We start from the raw sequence: 20,227 nt of genomic DNA, 5'->3' as shown, positions 1-20,227 counted from the left end.
CGGTGCAAGGAGCGAAAGGGCAGCACGGATTGTAGTTACCGCTACTACTGGGATAGAAGAAACTGAGGCGCTTTGGGCACAGAGCAGTCAAAGAGAGAAGACCAGATCCGAGGCCTTTGGCCCGCGCCAAAGATACGAAAGGGACGGAGAATCACCAGAAAATGATGGAAGAGGAACAATGCTGACATAGCGCGTTAATGGAGACCACATGCTCGCACTTAATATCAAGAAGGCCGATGTGTCGCTCCGGTTAACCAAACACATCCACCGGATGGTGGGCTCGGGCAGCATGATATCCACACTGTACTGAGTAAAGCGGAGCAGGTGAATTCCAGATAAATGGGTCACTTGGCTTTGGAAAAAGGACAGAGATACGAGCACGACAAAAGGTTGGAGGGTAGAAATTGAATCGAAGAGAGTGAAAAGCATCCCCATCGGTGTCCCAAAGAAGTGGTTCTTTTCCACGATTGAATGGGTAGAAATTCCAAAAATGGGAAAGCGACCTGATCACATGGAGAGAGCCGCGACGTTCGGTGTGGTCCAGTTCTGGAGGTCATTTTCTGAAGCAGCTGCCGAAGCTGACACCATTCAATTTTGAGTAGAAAGGGTTACTTCTCTCTAGAATCTAATTCTGACACCTTATGGTACAGCATTTCGTTACAATTAAATTGAAGTAAAAGAGTGTCATTGGTACCAAAAAAAGAGGAAAGTGTCACTAAGATTCTGGAGTTCAAGAATTCAGAGGCCTGTTGGCAATATCCTGTAGCAGGACTAGTTAGTAAAATAGCCTATACTCACAGAATCAATACTCAAATAATAAGTGCTCTGCATGTATAGGAAGGTTCTGAGTCGATATCATATGATACAGTTATTAGACATACATAGCTCACTTAGTCAGTGCTCCGGTCTAGCTTCTAAAGCGAGCTAGTGCAGCAAAATACAAGGAGCTGGCATAAACTGAAAGCCTAGCAGACTTCTTCAATAATCCAAAGACCCCACAGATGTGATACCAGCGCTCAGATTTCTCGAGTCCTGCCGGCTTCCATAGCCATCACAACTGTTGCTGGGGAGTCTTTTGATGGGTGCCGAGTTCAGAAGATCAACACCTTGTTTGCCCATCTGCTGCACTTCTTGGGGCGCGAGTATCTTTATGCAGTATACAGTGTTCACAAATTCCCTGTGAGCACAACCCAAAGAAATGTGAGAAGCATATAAAATGTCAGCAAAAAAAAAATGATCCTGAAGTACAATTCATTCTATGCTTCCTGACTATGAAAACTAATGTTATCTAAATAATAAAGACAATTACAAAAATCTAGTTCAAGATCTGAGAAACAAGATTTTCACTTTAATAAAATCAAATAACTATAATTATAAAGCCTTGTCCATATAGAGCTCCTGAAGAAATCGTGAGCAATAGAGAAGGTAAAAGCAGAAAGATACATACTGCCAAGGATCATCGCCAACAAGAAGAGCATCATTCTCCCGGTCAACGAATACAAGCTGCCAGCCTGATCTCACAGGGTCTTCTAACTGGCCTTCAAGGCCAAACAGACGCCCAAGCTCACTACGCAGCTCATGGTAGCTGCTAAACTTGGTGATATCCAGCAACCTCCCCAAGGACCCTGACTTGTAAACCTAAGATGCCAACCAAAGATGATTAGTTGATAGCATACTTCACTGATTCACTCAAGATGCACAAATCAATCGTGTAAAATGGTCTAATTAGAGAACTCATACAACCCAAAATCAGCATCTTCTATTCTAAATGTTTATATATTTTTCTGGTAAGGTAATACATATACATGCTAGCAGTTGTAATATACTGTCTACTAAGTTAGCATGCTATATGTTATATCAGCTTTCTCGAGAGGAAAGGGCAGAACATATCGGCATTGTTTACCCAAAAATTACCATCTCCGTCATATGTAGTATCTACGTCATTGCAAGATCGAGTCATATGCTAAGCCTTTAACTTGAAAAACGAAATAATTATAAAAAAGCATTAGGTATTTGTTTTAGTAAAAGCAAATCTAACTTTCCACATCTGAAATGCCCTGGAGGAAACAAAAGTCCAAATAAGAGAATGTGGTAAAGTCACCTATTATCCATTTAAAAGGAAAATCACTCACCTTCACAAAGGTCCCGCTCCGAGGGTTCACGTGATCCATATTCTCAGGGGAATAATGCAAAAAACCAGATTTGTCCAAACAACTGGAACTAGTCAGGGCTTGATTCAATGGGAAGTCAGTTCCTGAGGGACTCAAAAAATTGCAAGCAGCATATGGCATGGCTGCTGAATCAGATTCACTGACAACAGTTCTGAGGCTCGGCATGCCATTTTGCACCAGAAGCGACGAGGAATCTATGTTAACCCCAAACAACAAATTGTTTTGGGGATCCATGTTACCATGATCCACCGAACATTCCCTTCCTGGAAAAGGTGCCAATGTTACAGAATGTGGAGAGGTGTTAGGCTGTGTGGCACCTAACTGTTCCACACGGGGAACAACACACTGAGCACCTGATGGGAGAATCGACTCAACTGCAACTCGTTTAGATGGCCATGGACTGGAAGCGATTAGAGGGGTAGTTCTTGGCAAACTGAGTGGCGTGTCTTCTGGAGAAAATGGTCGCAAAATATTATGCAGGGGGAAGGCACTAGAAGTTGAAACAGAGTTACCATTAGAATCTGGAAGGTTCTGTCGTTGGGAAAATGAGGAATTCTTTTGCAGTGGAGACTGGGAATGAGAAGCAGAGGAAAACTGAGACAAGGCAGACACTACGTTAGGAATTTGTTGATGATCAGACAAGTGCTTCTGTTGTTGCATTTGTTGACGCTGTTGTTGCTGTTGTATTTGCAGATGCTGCTGCTGCTGTGGTATTTGGTGCTGCTGAATTTGTTGGTGCTGCTTCTGCTCACCAAATGAGTTGCAATGCTGCAACTGATGCTGAAGGAATTGGGACTGAGTCTGGCTTGGAACCTGGTTATCTTGAATGGTATGATGGAAGTTTTGCTGTGATTGAGGTTGTGCTTGCTGCAGAATCTGGCTCGGTAACAGATGGCTGGATCTGCTTGTTACTTGAGGTTGCTGGAATGGCAGAATAGTTGGTGATACCTGTTTTGTAGGATCCACAGTCCTTATTTCCTGAAGTGCAGCTGCAGCCATTGACTGGTACATGTCAGGTTGCAGGCCAAGTACTGAAGCATCAAGCCTTGGCTGCAACCAAGGTGTAACACCAATTCCCTGGAAATTCAGAGATTGGACCCCTGGGTTTCCACCATCTCGAAGCCACCTCAGTGGAGAACTCAGATCGAGATCATCATCTTTTCCACCTACATAAATTATGATGAGGGTAAGATGGGGAGAAGTACAGCCAAAAAACAACCGAGACTTTTTTTTTTGTTTTGCTAAAATAACCATCTCAAGCATTTGGAATAAGGCATCCTCGTAATGGTCTTGGCAACCCATACAAAATGCAATCAGAAGGGATACCATGCAATGAGGGCAATCCTGTAGGCCATGGACGCTTAAGCCTGAGAGGAAAAGGAGTTGGATACATTGGGAATGTTGTTAGAGGCTCGATCTCCCATAAGGACACCCTCGGCTGCCTCTCTCCAGCAGTTGATTCATCCCAGCCAACCTGAATCAGTAAACCCCAAGCTTATAACCATATTTCTGAAGATGGCACATGTGCAACCTATTCCAAGCAGTCACCTTTGCACAAGTGGCCAGACAACAAGCTTACAGTAAATATTATAACTGCATTGTGAGAACAGAGTAGTCTATATTGAAAATCAAATATAACAGCTGTTTGAGAATATTTACCTTCACAGAACGCCAATGCGAGTTTGGCCAACGGACAGGGTCCAGATCACTTATCCCAGTAATTGTGCCCATGTATCTGGAAATAAACAAGGCAAAGCATTACACGAGTTGAAACCATAAAAATGTGGAAAACCTGTTCTAAGTGATGCTTGACAGTACATAAATCATAACTAAATGCAGGTTAGAAATATTAAAGTGCTCAATCAGTACACGACAGTGCACATTTAAGAACATGCTCAAAAATTTAAACAAATGATAAAACTTATAATACAAACCCACCGGCGAACACTTGACTCTTCTGTCTCAAAAAGCATTCGGAAACGCATGCCCACAGAAACACGTGTGTGATAGACTGCTTTAACATACTGAGCTAGCGGTATAACAAATTCAGAAGGGCTTGCCCTGAAATCAAATAATATAAGATATCATCAATTGGCAAAAGCACGAACATATAGGCACTGCAAAATGCACCACTGTACCTAGGGTTATAAAATATGGTAAAACGGCTATTTGTCGCAGCAGCATGAGCAGCTGCAGCAAGAAGGCCTATGTGCATGCTATCACTTGATAAAACTGATGAAGGCATAACTGTTTGTGGTCGATTAGCACGCCGAATGCCCAGAAGTAACTGATTGTTTTCATTCCTAACAAGTCAATATACTTGTGTTAGCAACATAAATTTATGTAGGTGCCAGAAGCTTTGCAACGGAAACAAGGCTATATAACAATACCAGATAAAAAGGACCGAATCCCCCGCAATAAGTCTCTTGGCACTTACAAAAACACTCCATCCTGTTGTAAGAAGATGTCTCTTTGGCTGACCTGCATCAAGAATGTGTTCTTGTGACAAAATAGCAAACATGTCAAGCATTATATGTGTATATGTATATGTTTATGTGTGTGCATATGTATATGTATATGTGTGTGTAAGTATATGTATATGTATATGTATATGTATATAAACCACATGTATCAGCTAGCACTTTCCAGCATTTTCAACAATATCACATGAGAACAAGACTAGGTAGAAAATACAAGAACACAGGTCTTCAAACATGTAATCCAAGAGGATTAATTACAAAGACACTATCCTCAACATTCTGCAGAATTATATAATATGAAAGATCAAATTGAAAACATAATACGTCATTCCAGATTAAACTCTATAACACTGGTGTTATGCCTAAATCAACTTACGTCAACAACACAATTTATATTAAATAAATTTCAATGACTTCCTTAACTTGATATTTCAACCCGAAACCACACCCAACAGACATGAACAGTTCATTTTTCATATCATGTTGAAAAGAAGCCAACATGATGTTTGCAACCAGTTCATGATCAAATGCTGCAAATCAAGTCTATCATGCAAGGTTGAACACCCCATTCTTCATCTCAGTCCTGAGAAAGACCTAATCTTGGCCATAATGGCAGACCAATGCGGAATGCACAACTTATTTGCATGTCCCTTGCCTTCTCTTTGGTGTCTGCCAGCAAGCAAGTAGCATATCAAGCTTGCTATAGCACAAATGCTCCTACACCTTGTGGCAGAATAAGTGCATCAAGGACACAAAATATAAATGAAACAATCGAAATTAAATGTACACACACACACACACACACACATATATATATTCAATCAAAAAAATATGCAAATGTAAATTACATGTTCATGCATCAGTTGAACAGCCACATTTCATGATGCTTATTAGGATAAGTAACCAGAATTATATTTGATGTTACATTACATGTTATATCATACATTCCACATTGCATGACTAAATTATCATTTCTAAAGCTGCTAGGCTATATTTTAGATCGCTATAACACAAGAACAATGTGACTCTTTAACATGATAACACAATGCCCTTAAAGTAGAGCACCTACATCCAAACAAGCATATCAGTAATGTTAGAGAAAGTATCATCAGCATCGAGATCTAAGTTTCTCAATGATCATAGTAGAGCATGAAATCATCAAAAACAATAAATTTATGAGAAACTGCTGAATTTTAAATATGTAGCTAAGGAAACAAAGTTATAGTGGACACTTGAAAATCATTAATACCTACAGTACTAAAAGCAAGCAGTATTCCACTTATGTTTGTTAAAAATAAATTACAGATATAAATTACCAAACTAAATTTTAGAATAGAGAAAGGGATGAATGGTTAACTAAAAAAACACTGTTGTTTGCTATTTTACAATGATGGAATGCGCAGGAGATGGTTATCAATGATGTTTACACAGAAAATAAGATGGTATAACCAAAAGTAAATCAGAAAACTTGTGCACTTATTGCATGACCTCATAATTGTTCATTAGTCAACAAAATATCAATAGATGCACAAGCAAGCTGACTCATAATTCCTGATGCAAGAAAGAAAATAAGGCAATGCATATCCCTAGTGATGTCTAAGTAATCACCCTGGGGATGAAAATAAAACAGCTTTGATGAGGAAGAGGATGCAAATCCTCAAATCCTTGACAAGGTTATCAGGGGAGAGGCCCTAGCCACGAAGGCAGTAAAGGTGGTCTGGCCCATATATAACAACTTACATCCACATGATTGCACAACTAATTCTTATATCATTTTTTGCTACTATCCAGAGACTATTCACAATAGGACACCATGTTTAAAGTCCAATTTTCCCCAAATGTAAAGTTGACAGATGTGATATACATAAAATCTTTTCATTCATCCTCAAACCACATATCCACTTTGAACAACAGCAACATGTCACCTCATAAATCAATAAAGATTATGATAAGCAGAACCATACCTACTCCTGTATAACCAAAATTACCTGTTACACTCCTAGTTGGCCATTCACTCTTCTCTATGATCACATCCTAGGATGTTGTAGGCCTTCAACTTTCTGAGAGCTTACCACATTTATTCATGCTTCTAAACTTCAATTGCACAACTTTTTTAACTAGTGTCTTCCTCTCATTGTCATGCTCTCTTCATGTTTATCACTCATTTACCTTATTAAATGCATCCAGGCACAAACTTATCTTGGTATAAGCACATTAAAGCATAATATACACAAGCATTCTTTTAATTTCCATTTTTTCTGTTTCTGAACTTCTCGATAAAACATATTCTTACAATCCTTATGTCAGTAATCTCTAAGATTGACCTGGCATAAGGAAATCTCCTATATATCCTATATATAATCAATAAGAAGTAAGCCATAATTTTATCATATTTCATGCTGAAAGATAAGATAGTTAAAATAACCTGCTTAAATCTTATTTGAGATATTAATACCATGCATCATCATACACAAACAGAAAAAAGAGGGAAAAGACATATATGAACAAGATAAAATTGCCTTGCATGTAATTTGATTACTGTAATAATTATAAAGGATGTGAAAATGCAGAGGACTGTCTTAACTTTCACCACTTAATTGGGGATGATTTTATGGATCAAAGTCTTATCCATTGTTAACCAAGCTTTGAAAACTTTATACAACCAGCCTGGAATCCGATATCACTCCCTGGGAGTTTGTGCTGAGTTCTTAGTCAACATTATACAAGAGAAAGCCTGCCATAATACGTGCAATACTAGTGGGCAAAAAGGTACACCTACCTTACTAGTTAAGCAATTTAGTTCACAAACTAGGAGCAAAGCCTCCATATCTCCTGGGGTTGGAGAATGAGTAAGACAAAGAATAGAAGAAGCCAAGGTTTTCTTAGAGCTCAATAAATTGTACCACATTTTCTTAAATATCGTAAGGGTACTAAGTGAATATCTTTTCAAACAAGTGATTTCCAATAATTAATCATAACGAGTAACATGGTTAGTAAAAACATACTGATGACTTAACAAGGTACATTTAGAGTAACATATAATGCCGATACTAGTTGAAACTTCTTGCATACCACGGAAGATGTGACGGAATTTCCACTCATTTCCATGAAGGTCCCTTGCAATCAACTCTTGTGCAGGAGGCTGCTGCGAAAAATCCTTGAAAAGCAACGTAGATATAGAAGAATAAGAAGACAAGTAGTTTGTAATGCATACTTTCCAGAAAAACAGCCACTTAGCCTGTTTAAGTTCACAAGACAAAACAGACTCACCAATGGAGGAAAAACCTTTTCAGCTGCTCGACGGGGAACAGAGAAACCACCATGTGTACTGGTGTCACTTGCAGTCAGTGTCTTACAGAAATAATTGGTTGGCTGTTTGCTGGGAGTACCCAGTTCAGTAGGGTGATAGGGTTCTTTTTGCTCTTGCTGTAGATAAGATAATGCCAAACTTTATACAAAGCAGTGAAGCACACATAGTGTAATCGCATATAGATACTGTTGATTACCAGGCTCAAAGGTTGCAATGTCATTTGGGCATAAACTTCATCTGTCTCTGCATCTGCCTGAAGTGTTCACAACATACATTCATGCATCAGGAAGCTGGACATGAAACCATACATGCCCAAAAATGAATATCTAACTTACATGCATCGTAACATCATGCAGCTGACAGATCAGCTGCGGCTGCAAGCTAGGGTAGTTGGGAATATGGGAATCAATTTCCTTGTTTGTTGATGCAGCCACCTGCATGGGTGCAGAGAAGTATTATACTTCACAAAAATCATAAGGAACCCAAGACAGAAGGCCTGATCTTTATCACGAAAGTTTGCCTACAGTGAAGCTGAATTAGAGAACCTTTTACAGAATCTAAAACAAAAAAATACAAGGTTTATAGATACTAAAACAAAAAAATAAATAACTGAAAAATACATGATGTGCAAATTTATGAAACATGCAAGACATAAGAAAGTAGAAATCACACATCACAATTAGCAAGCCAGCGAAAATGTATGAAAAATTGTTCCATGCAAGGCGAACTCAAAAGTACCTGCCCTACACTCCAGTCATAAACATATCATCACTTTATAATAGTGCATGCCTTTGTAATCCATGAGTGAAACAACCTGATTTATAATTTGAGTGCAAAACTGACCTGCTCACTATGGCCCTGTGGGAAATATATCACACGACTTCCAACAACAGGTAAAGATACAAGAGGTCCAGCACATGCATGCCATAACTCTGAATTCAGACATCTTTGTTCTTCTGCAAATGATGGAATATATATGGCACTCATTAGAAGCAAACTTCAAAAAGATCCAGCAAGGTGAAAATGATCATGACTTGGAATTGATCAGCAAAGTATTTTAATTATAGCTAAAGATGCATACAATTGTTTCCCTATATAGGATGGTTTTGAAACCTTAGCTAAATAGATAGAAAGATGTATAAACAAAACCATTAAATATTGCAAGCTGTTTCAAAATTTAAATTTAAACCTAAAAAATACTCCTATCATTATCTGATAATTGACCATACAATGCAAAACTACAAGTACAACTAGAAAGCTAAGTCTATGTCTGCAGAGGATGTTGCTTTCTTCCATCGCGGATTGAAATCCAGTCCTATTACATTAAGGAATGTTATAGATCTATGATTTGTATCTCCTGAACATGGCTCTTTTAGTACCACAGCTCCTCAGAGAAAGACTGGTATCTCTCTGTCTGCGACACAAGGGCTGTCACAAGTAGGTAAGCCCTGCAAGTATATCACAGTTTGAATCCACTGTCTGAGTAAGGTTGACTAACTTTCCAACCATGCAAGACTGGGATGCACGACAGATTTTCAATCCTCTACAATCGCAGGCATAGGACACACATACATTTTGGATATGTGGCAAATGCAAACTGGATAGTTCTTTTGTGCAACTACTGGCCTGTTAACCAATACAGGCAGATGCTGGTAATTTAGAAGAAGGAGAAACTTGACATACTGAAACTGTAGAAAATTCCAAGATTTGGGTTGCAGAAGATACAGAGCTTGTACATTGTACACCATTAAACCCAAAGAAGATCAAATTGAAAACTAAATGCAAAACATACCAATATCTTCAGAAGAAGGAAAAACCCAAAAGATAGTCACCTGGAGCCAATAAACAAAAATCTCAAATTTCGAACTTCAAACGAGAAATTCCAATCAAGAAACCCTTATCCAGCCACTGATCATACACCTTAACCTCAGCCTGCTTGGATTTTATTGCATCTATATGGGTCTGTCTTTATGGATACAGGACATATCAAGGCTTGACAACTGTCTAGGAATGGGCATCAGGGTGACATTGACCTTCTAAATAATGCTAATTTACAGGCCAACACAACATTGGGGCCTGCCATAAAGCCTAGAGACTAGTTCATTGGAGCAGAAAATCTATATATTGCTTACGTAGTTCATGCTCATGCAACCAACTAGCAACCAGCTAAAATTCTCAATGACTTCCGAGTTTCAACAGGGAAGTCAAATTCCGAAAGAGCACAGTGCATTCATCCATGATGCATGGATTATAGAGAAAAAAGCAAAACTGACGAAGAACCCAAAACCAGTAGAATGATACCTTCTACCATGCATTCTATAAAAATAAAAATCACAATAATGAGTTAAAATATAAAAATATGAATCTACAGCAGCTACATAGAATGCATGGTACTAACACTGTAGTTCCATTAACACAAAGTTTTTAGACAATTAAGAGATTAAGCTGCTTAGAAGCTCACCTTCCTGAGGCTGATTTGCAAGACCTGATGATGAGGGCCTCATCTCTTGCAGATGTCGAAGGGTTTAATGCGAAAGGAACCAAAAAAGCTGAAGACAAAAGCTCTTCTTTTTCTTCAACACACCGGTCAATTCTCTGAATGGAGGCACCTCGTCAACAAAACTATCACTTTTATCTTCCCTGCTTGAAAATGCTATAAAGAACCCACTGCTTCAGTTCATCCAACAGCTACACCTTGAAGAAGAGGACCAACACAAAATTGGCCTGAAATACACCACTTAGTGAAAGAAAGCCAGAAGCTATATGCTCACACCCTTCACCCGAAGTCAGTTTCACTGCAGGAAATTCTCGTGTCCAGTCTCATCAGTTCCTGACATTAGCCATGCAAGCCTTAAGAGTTACATATTTTAATCTGAAACATGAAAAGATTATTTCCACCTTCTGACAAAGAAATTCCAGATGAAACCAAAATCGAGATCCCAGATTTCACAAGTTTCCGTTTCCTCAGGCCTGGTACAGCCTGGGCTTCCAAACGTCAGAAGCAATTCTAACCAAAACTCCTGCTTTAGCAATCTCCACCCCAGGTTTCGAACAAGAGCAGAAAGGCTAGTAACTAGCCTCAAGAAATAAGAAAAAAAACCAAGCTAAAGTACACCAGCTAACTCAACTGAAGCAACCGAGCAAAACCCTACAAAACAAGAAAACTTTCAATCAATAACCCCATAAAATCTCAAACTTCCGCAGAGAAAAAGCTCTCCAAGCCTCAAGGGAGCAGTTCGAACCACCACAACTCGCCGAAAAGCCCACACATTTAAGAAGAAACCCTAGTGTAAACTGGAAAACCCCCCAGATCTCACCTCAGAAGCTCTCCCAGCACTTCAAGCCAGCAACAAAAGCTCCCGAAGCACCAGAACAAGCTTGCCTCCTCAACCACGCCTCGATCTCAAACCATATCCCCACAGTTATCCGGAAGAAGCTCTTTGAACCAGGAAAACCAGCTCGTTACCCGAGAAGCCGGAGAAGGAAGTGGGGAAACCCTAAGCCGAGCTTTGCGAGCGCATGTGATTCCTGTTAAATCCTAGGAAGCCCAGATCTCCACCGCCCGCGCAGCGAACGAGCTCGGGGTTTCCGGGGTTCCAGGCCGCGGCGATGGAGCATTTCAGGGAGGAGATTAGCATCACAAAAGGATTTCCCCGTGGGTTTGGATCGGAGCCCGGAGACAGCTCGCTCGCTCGAAGACTCCAAGAGCGAGAGAGGGGGGAGAGGAGCTTGGTTGCTCGCTTAAAAACCGAAGCTCAAGCCACGAGCAGAGGTATATTTATCACTACCGAGGGAGCGATCAATCAGCAGAAACCGCCATTATGGCTATATTTTTTTCTCTTTCTTGGTCTTTTTTATCCTTTAGGCCTTACATACTACTTTACCTTATTTAGTTCTAGGGGGACAGAGTTTGAGCTGCATTTACTGATGCACCATCGGGGTTTGACATTTTTACATGAAATCACTTTAGTGGCAAACTTTACTCAAATAGATATATTTTTAGTATAATAAAACTTGCCTGCACGTGATGTACACGTTATTAGTTTTTTTTTTTTTTTGCTAAACCTACACGTTATTAGTTTGGATGATGGAGAATGTGACGTGGTTGGCCAAAATCTCCAACTCTGCGATTAAAAAGAGAAGAAGAGGGGAAACTGCTATTTTATCATTAAAACGGGACCATCTAGCGTCCATAAAATTCTACAGCATTAGACATTGACGAAAGGATAGTTTGTGTTGTCGCATTTTTTACATTCATCTAGATAAGTTTTATAAGACAGCAACAAAATGTAACTGAAAAAAAATATATATATGTACAAAATATTCACTATAGAGGCGACAATAAAATTGAATTCATGAAGTAGGACTATCTATAATTGCAGATTCTATATTTATGGCCACAAGTAATTTTTTTTGTTTTGGTACTTTTTCTCTCTTCTATTCTTAGCCTCTTCAACTTTCATCCTCTCCTCTAAACCCGAAACCCTTTTTATCTTTTCTCTCCATCTCGTTTCTCTCTTCTTTTTTTTTTTTTTTTTTTTGTTTTTTGCTACCAAACTTTTGGAACTATATGAGGAGAAATGTTATGGAATATAGATTTGTTTTAGATTTTATACTTGATGGTAAGTAGTTTTATCCCCACTTATCCCCTCTACCAATTACAGCCTTAGAATCGCGGGCCGCAGGAAATGCCAAGCCATGGACTCCCTTTTATTTTCCTTCTTTTATTTTAATAACTAGTAGAAATGAACTTTTGGGGATTAAATCAGGTGCTTTGCCCCCCTCAACTAGTTGTTCTAGTTGAGTTATTGTATGCTGGCCTTTATAATAATTGTCAACATCCGCTTTATCGTATCACCATTTGGTTTTGTCGCCATTTGCTTGCGGCACAATAGAGGCATTTTTCAAAGCAAATATCTTATCACGGTCATCGAGGAAGCTATGGCATTGCTTAGCCAACAATAGAAATCTTTATTTCACAGCAGCAAGTATCGCATTATTAAAGCTCTATTGTCCTCATATTGAGATGGACTAAGAAAAGCATCTCCCTATAATCACAAAAATTCCACTTCGTTTTTATAGAAATTATTCTTCAAATTATAACCATTACAATAATTTAGGCACATGCATGTATGTGTACATGTATACACGCATGCATATATAGTTGAAAATATTGGGGAGAAAAATGGACCACCCCACAAATACAATTAAAGCACCCAAATCCGACAGCAAGCCTGATCTCATGCAGGCCGAGCTCAGAAGACCGAGCTCATGCAGGCCGAGTACAGAAGGCTGTCGAGCTCAAAAGGCCGAGCACAGAAGGCTGCCGAGCTAAAAGGCTGAGACCAGGAGGCCAACCTCAGAAGGCCGATCTCGTCGTCCATATGCTGCGGCCATGCCCTGCAGCAGCCTCATCGCACCATGCTTTGCTTGCCGGCCACGCCACGACATATCATCTAGGGACCATACCCTGCTACGACTGTCAACAATTAAATGCGCACGATCTCCACGGACCTCCAGCTTACTCAAAATTTCAGGCCATCCACGGTAACTAGTTGACTCACTCAACTCTATCCAGTCACCCACGGCAACTCATTAATTCACACGATCACGCCCAATCATGACGGTAACTTATTACTTTGTCCGGTCACGTCACAGGTAACACTGGCACCCCTCCTATAAAAGGGGAACTTCTTCCTCTGGGGGGATTCTGATTTCTGGCTGTGACTTTTACATACAAATTATCACATTTCTCCACAAAAGCCCCCCTCTGACTTAAACATCCGAGGGCCGGCGCCGAAAACCCCGGCCATCGACTTTTTGCAGGTCTTCCGGATGACGCAGCCCGCCGACGCACCACCCATGCCGGAGCTCCTCCTTCTCAGCCAGTGGTCACCCCCGGGTCCAATTTCCAGCAATAGTTGGCGCTAGAGGAAGGGACCAAGTCGTGGCCATGAAGCTAAGGAGCAAAGGAGCCTTTAACGCTTCCCGCCACCGCACACCAAGTTCTAGACGCTCAGTCCAGAACTTACCACCAAGAACTCCGGCAGATCAAGTTCCACAAATCTAACCCAAGCAGTTCGACGTGCTGTCCCAAGCGCTAGCCATTGCAGTCCAAAGTCTGCAACAAGTGGAGGCCCCTCCTGTGCCGCCTCCACAGGTTCACGTTAAGCAGAGGAAGAAACTTTCTCTTGAGCTATCTCGAATCAGGCACGGCTCCCGCTGCAACGACGTGGGACATGGGGGCAACCAGTGAGAAGTAGTAGCCCGAGTCTCACGTCAACGAGTTGGAGGGGAAGAGAAATAAAAGCTGAGGTCTGGAGGAGGAGAGTTATGGAGTTTTAGAATAGGACTGTAAGCCTATGTGGCAAAAGGTACAATCCCATTATATCCCATTGCCCTTCAAACTCTTCTCTCTTGTTCCGCAATCAGGACGAAGGCTACATGTCCCCACTTCCCTCGTTCGGATCATCAAGGCCTGCAGTAAATAAGAGACCAGTATGTACTCCCTCCTCATGGGTGTAAGTCCTCGGGACGGCGCTCGCGACGTTGCTCTCCTGCAGAGCGTCGCCATCACCGAAGCCCCCGCTGAGCTCAGAAGGCCGAGCTCATGCAAGCCAAACCGAGCTCATGCAGGTCGAGCCGAGCTTAGAAGACCGAGCTCCGAAGATCGAGTTCAGAAGACTGACCTCAGAAGGCCGAGCGCAGAATGCCTCCCCCAAGGTCGAGCTCCGAAGGCCGATACTGAGCCAAGTTCTAAGCGACCTTGAAGCTCGGGACCCATTAAAATGTTTCCGAAAGGTACGAAATGCCACTTTGGCTTTAAATAATCTCAATACTTTACCTATTTCTAGGTCGGAGAATGCAAAAGACGACCTACGGGTATCTCTATCTCCAACGTCGCCCCGCTCCGAGTGGAGGCGCACGATCACCAACGGACGAGGTCCATCTCCTGTATATACTTCCGACAAGACCTCGATCAAGCTCGGGATGCTCCGGCCAAGCTCGGGATGCCCCGCTGAGTCGACCGCAGGCCCAAACCCCCTCGACCTCGGGATGATCCTTCGACTAAGCTCGGGATGCCCCGCTGAGTCGACCGCGAGCCAAGTCTCCCTCGACTTCGAGATGCCCCGCTGAGTCGACCGTGGGCCCAAACCCCCTCGACCTCGGGATGATCCCCCGACTAAGGTCGGGATGCTCCGCTGAGTCCACCGCGAGCCAAGTCTCCCTCGACCTCAAGATGTACCGCTGAGTCAACCGCGGGCCCAAGCCCCCTCGACCTCGGGATAATCCCCTGACTAAGGTCGGGATGCCCTGCTGCGTTGACCGCAAGCCAAGTCTCCCTCAACCTCCGGATACCCCACTGAGTTGACCGCGGGCCCAAGCCCCCTCGACCTCGGGATGATCCCCCGACTAAGGTCGGAATGCCCCGCTGCGTCAACCACGAGCCAAATCTCCCTCGACCTCGGGAAGCATCGCAGAGTCGACCGCGAGCCCCGGCTCCCTCGACGTTGCACATGATCCCCCGGCTAAGTTCGGGATGCCCCGCTGCGTCGACCGCAAGCCAAGTCTTCCTCGACCTCGGGATGCCCCGCTGAGTCGACTGCGAGCCAAGTCTCCCTCGAGCTCGGGAAGCACTGCTAAGCGCTGTTGAGTCAACCTCGAGCTAAGGCTCCCTCGACCTCGGGAACCATTCGACGACATTCGATGCCACTTCGACGATATTCGACGACTTTCAACGCCATTCAACGCCTCCTATGACAACACGCCCCGATCTAAGTGGGGGCACCCTGCTAAGTCGACCACAAGCTAAAGAAGGCCGCTGAAGTCGACCTCGGAGCAGAGACGTTTATCTCGGCTTGGACAGCTCGGCTTAAGGCCGTTAGCTCCGAATGTATGAGAAGTACACCCTACTTAGCACATACATCTCCATAGACATTTGGCTATATTACAGGACGATCGACGACTGGACTACTTCCTTTGCCCGAGCCAAAAAGCAACTCGAACTCGGAAGTCGGAGGTAGTGTTGGGGAGGAAAATGGACCATCCCACAAATACAATTAAAGCATCCAAATCGAACAGCAAGCCTGACCTGATGCAGGCCGAGCTCATGCAGGCCGAGCTCCGAAAACCGAGCTCATGCAGGCCGAGCTCCGAAGACCGAGCTCAAAAGACCAAGCTCAAAAGGCCGAGCTCCACCACTGAGAAGGAATATAGGTAGTGGTAAAGGCAGTATCTGAATGTTGATAAAAAACAAATACAGCAGTGCTAATAGAAGGATCAGTGGCTGTGGTAGTTGCACTTGTATATAGTTTTAGTTTTATTAGTAGCAGAAGTGCTAGCACTAGCGCTAGAAAAGGTCATAATTGTTGCATGATGAACTTGAAAAATAAGTGATTCTTAATTGAAATGGGGTAGTTTTTGTGTAGAAAAAGGGTGGTTCTCAGCCATTGTAATTGAAACGGAATTAAAGGGAATCAACTTTATGTATCGTCTAGCCTTGCCATTCGATAGTCATTAGTGGATTGCATTCATGATACCTACTTTTCAAGATCGTGGGAAGAGCTTGTAATCTGTGACAAAATTGAATGTCAACAAAGTTGGCTTGACCCAGTTATGTCAAATGCGAATATTGCAGGTCACCTGAACAAAGGAAGTAAGAAAAAAAAAATAGTTCCAGATGCCAGGTGGATGCTATGTTGTTTCTTTTTTTTCGCGCTTAAAACGGGTGCTTCATACAGTGTGTGTAAGGATACACCAATAAAATCAAAATACAACAGCTCGTGGAGTGCCAGTGGCAACTCTCCCTCCTCGGACCAATGGGTGTACCCTGAGTGGTAGGCCGCGTAGGCAGCTACCCAATCGGCCGCCCCATTGGCTTCTCTGAATACATGCTTGGCCTGGAAGGCCCTCCCATCTCTCATCATCATCCCTACATCTCGGATCAAGGGATGGTCTGTGCTCTCACCCCTCGACCCCCCCGGAATCCATCCGATGACCGTGGCCGAGTCGCTCTCCAAAATGATTAAACTGGCCTGCAACACCACCTGCGCATGTCGAAGACCCGCCCAGGCAGCTCGCAACTCTACCCCTGAAACCGACTTGTCAAACAGCTGACAGCCACCTGCCGCCACCACCCTGGAGTGCGGGCTTCTTATAACAAAACCTGCAATGCCCCGCGTACCGCTATCCATCGTCGACCATCAAAGTTGACCCCTGGAAGCTCGGGGGTGGGGGTTCCCAGGTGAAAAACACCGTCTGAGGAGCTGCCGGAGCAGAGAGGGAACACCAGGTGTTCTGAGCCATTAAAGGTCTATATGAAGGGTGGGTGGCCCTGATCTCCATGGCTTGTGCCCGAGCAAACTCAGCAACAAACCTCGGTGACACCCTGTGCTCGCCAAAGATACGAGCATTCCTTGCCAGCCAGATCTGATGTGCCGTGCAAGTCGCTCTGATAGCCTCCTGACAAGTCTACGAACTGGCCAGCTACTATCTCATCACCTGTAGAAACTGTAGCCTCTCACTCTGAGCCTCCTGCGGGATCCCAGATCACTGCCATGTCGACCTCGCCCATGTACACTGGAAAAGTACATGATCCACCAACTCCTCAGCTCCACATGTCCCGCACTCTACGGGGATCCTTCAGCAATGCCTGTTCAACACTGCTCTCATTGGAAGGCGATCCTATATCACCTTCCATAAGAAGAGGGCTGTCTTTGTGTAACAACCCAGGACCTCACCCAAAATGGCTAGCCGGAAGTTATTGTTTGGGTTCCTTGATCTTGTATAAGTATTCAAGATCTACCCAGTGAATAACCGATGTGGGACTAAACACACGCCCGCACGGGTTCTCACATACTTCCCCCGTTCAAGTCCTGACGTCCTCGTCAGGCTAAGGGTTTATATCTATTCAAATCTAATCACAAACACCATGATTGGCCCGTGATCAGCTCCAATGGATCCGTGCTGCAGTGTCCCCTAGTCCACATAAGTTATGGGCCGGATCTGCTCTGATACCATTTGTAACAACTCAGGGCCTCACCCAAAGTGGCTAGCCGGAAGGTATTATTTGGGTTCCTTGATCCTGTATAAGTACCCAAGATCTACCCAGCGAATAACCGATGTGGGACTAAACACACGCCCGCACGGGTCCTCACATACTCCTCCCGTTCAAGCCCTGACGTCTTCGTCAAGCTAAGGGTTCATATCTATTCAAATCTAATCACAAACACCACGATTGGCCCGTAGTCAGCCCCAATGGATCCGTGCTGCAGTGTCCCCTAGTTCACATAGGTTATAGGCCGGATCCGCTCTGATACCATTTGTAATAACCCAGGATTTCACCCAAAATGGCTAACCGGAAGTTATTATTTGGGTTCCTTGATCCTGTATAAGTACCCAAGATCTACCCAGCGAATAACCGATGTGGGACTAAACACACGCCCGCACGGGTCCTCACATACTCCTCCCGTTCAAGCCTTGACGTCCTCGTCAGGCTAAGGGTTCATATCTATTCAAATCTAATCACAAATACCACGATTGGCATGTGGTCAGCCCCAATGGATCCGTGCTGTAGTGTCCCCTAGTCCACATAGGTTATGGGCCGGGTCCGCTCTGATACCATTTGTAACAACCCAAGACCTCACCCAAAATGGCTAGCCGGAAGTTATTGTTTGGGTTTCTTGATCCTGTATAAGTATCCAAGATCTACCCAGCGAATAACCGATGTGGGACTAAACACACGCTCGCACGGGTTCTCACACTTTGGATGGAGCTTGGACCTCCAGATCCAAGTACAATCCAGCCCCGGCTTATGCTCCAGCTGGATAACATGGGAGAGGTCTCTTAGTCTAATACTGGCTCGACACGAGGTATCCCACACCCTGACATCTGGCCCCACACATCCTAGTACCAGAAGAGAACGGATCCTCTCAGCTAGGTGTGCCATGAACAGTTGTCGAAGTTTGGCCTCGTCCCATTCTGCTCCTCCTGGTGCTAGGAGGTCGCACACCCGCAGCCCCTCCGCTGCCTCTGTATCAACCATAGTCGGCCAGCACCTCAGAGGAAGGGCGTCCATCCACGGTTCGCTAGTCACATCAATACTCCGTTCATTGCCTATCAACCACCTGGTGTTTGCCGACGCAGTTGGCAGGTACCTCCTGATCTCGCGCCATATGAAAGAGACTCGACAACCCTTCCATGTCACCTCTGAACCCCCTCAACCATATCTAGTTACCATCACCTGACTCTAGAAGCCATGTGGCTCTAACATGAACCAAACCGCATGCCGAGCAATGAATGCCTCACGCCTCTCCAAGGGGGACTGCACCCCTAGACCATCCTCACTAGTGGAAAGGCAGACCTGCTCCCAGGCCACCAGATGCACCCCATGGCCTCCACTGTGTGACCCCCACAAGAAGCTCCGAAGAAGACGCTCGATCTTCAACAGAACCGTCTTTGGTACCATAGTGTTGGCCATGAGATACATCGGCATGGACCCCAACACCGATCTGACCAGTGTCAATTTTTCTATCATGGATAAGGAGGATGCCCTCCATCCCTCCAACCTACTCTGGACCCGCTGCATCAGGCCCGAGCATTCTGCCACCTGTAGCCTCCGGCCAGTGATGGGGACTCCCAGATAGGTCAACGTCCTCTCCTGCTCCGGTATATGCAATATTCTCCGGATCTTCTGTCTAACTCTAGCCTCCGTGCTGGGGCTAAAAATATAGCTGACTTTAGAAAGTTCACTCTCTGGCCGGACGCCGCGAAGTAGCCCGCCAACACCCTGCAAATGACCCGTGCCTCAGAAATCTGCGTCCTAGTCAGGAGAAGACGATTATCAGCAAAGAGTAAGTGAAAAATAGGCCCAACCTCCGGTGCTGGAACATAGGCCTCTGGCTCCCGGCTGGCGCACATGATGCTGTGTTGTTTACATGCAGAAATTAGTGCAGTGGTTCACTTAAGATCTAGAACTTATTTGAGCTTTAGGCACTTGTTGATTAAATCTCTGTCCTCGATCGTTAACCATCCTCCGACGAAGCCAAATAAAGAAATAAAGGGAGCTAGCTTGAAAATGCAGGACTTTTGTATAGTTTTACCAGACAAGCTAGACCTGAGGTCAGTTTTTGCCAGACTTTATACAACTTAATTTGAGTCTGTTCGTTCTATCAGATTGGTTAAGCTTAACTAGTAGAGACTTGACTCACTGATATGATTGTGGACTAGTAATGGGTTGTTTCAACACTTATATATATCGGATGCTA

General features: G+C 43.7%; 1 protein-coding gene across 3 annotated transcripts; it reads right to left on the bottom strand.

Annotated features, from left to right (window-relative positions):
• Window positions 1-775: 775 nt before the first annotated feature.
• LOC103697593 (auxin response factor 17-like) lies at window positions 776-11,755 on the bottom strand. 3 transcript variants are annotated; one of them, XM_039116692.1, is made up of 16 exons: window positions 11,279-11,755; window positions 10,860-11,109; window positions 10,423-10,756; window positions 8,805-8,917; window positions 8,297-8,395; window positions 8,158-8,214; window positions 7,922-8,077; window positions 7,724-7,808; window positions 4,562-4,670; window positions 4,310-4,474; window positions 4,110-4,232; window positions 3,831-3,906; window positions 3,498-3,645; window positions 2,133-3,337; window positions 1,448-1,638; window positions 776-1,177 (listed from the first exon to the last, which is right to left on the bottom strand). In XM_039116692.1, the coding sequence occupies exons 3-16, from the start codon at window positions 10,463-10,465 to the stop codon at window positions 979-981; spliced, it is 2,769 nt and encodes a 922-aa protein (XP_038972620.1). In that variant the 5' UTR covers window positions 10,466-10,756; window positions 10,860-11,109; window positions 11,279-11,755; the 3' UTR covers window positions 776-978. The 3 variants fall into 3 exon arrangements, with proteins under 3 accessions (XP_038972620.1, XP_038972619.1, XP_008777704.2); XM_039116691.1 differs by having other exon boundaries at window positions 10,423-11,109; XM_008779482.4 differs by having other exon boundaries at window positions 4,562-4,652; window positions 10,423-11,109; window positions 11,279-11,754.
• Window positions 11,756-20,227: the final 8,472 nt, after the last annotated feature.

This window comes from Phoenix dactylifera, unplaced genomic scaffold (genome assembly GCF_009389715.1).
Source record: "Phoenix dactylifera cultivar Barhee BC4 unplaced genomic scaffold, palm_55x_up_171113_PBpolish2nd_filt_p 000119F, whole genome shotgun sequence".
In the NCBI taxonomy this organism is placed as follows: domain Eukaryota; kingdom Viridiplantae; phylum Streptophyta; class Magnoliopsida; order Arecales; family Arecaceae; genus Phoenix; species Phoenix dactylifera.
This window is presented reverse-complemented; position numbering and strand designations above follow the sequence as displayed.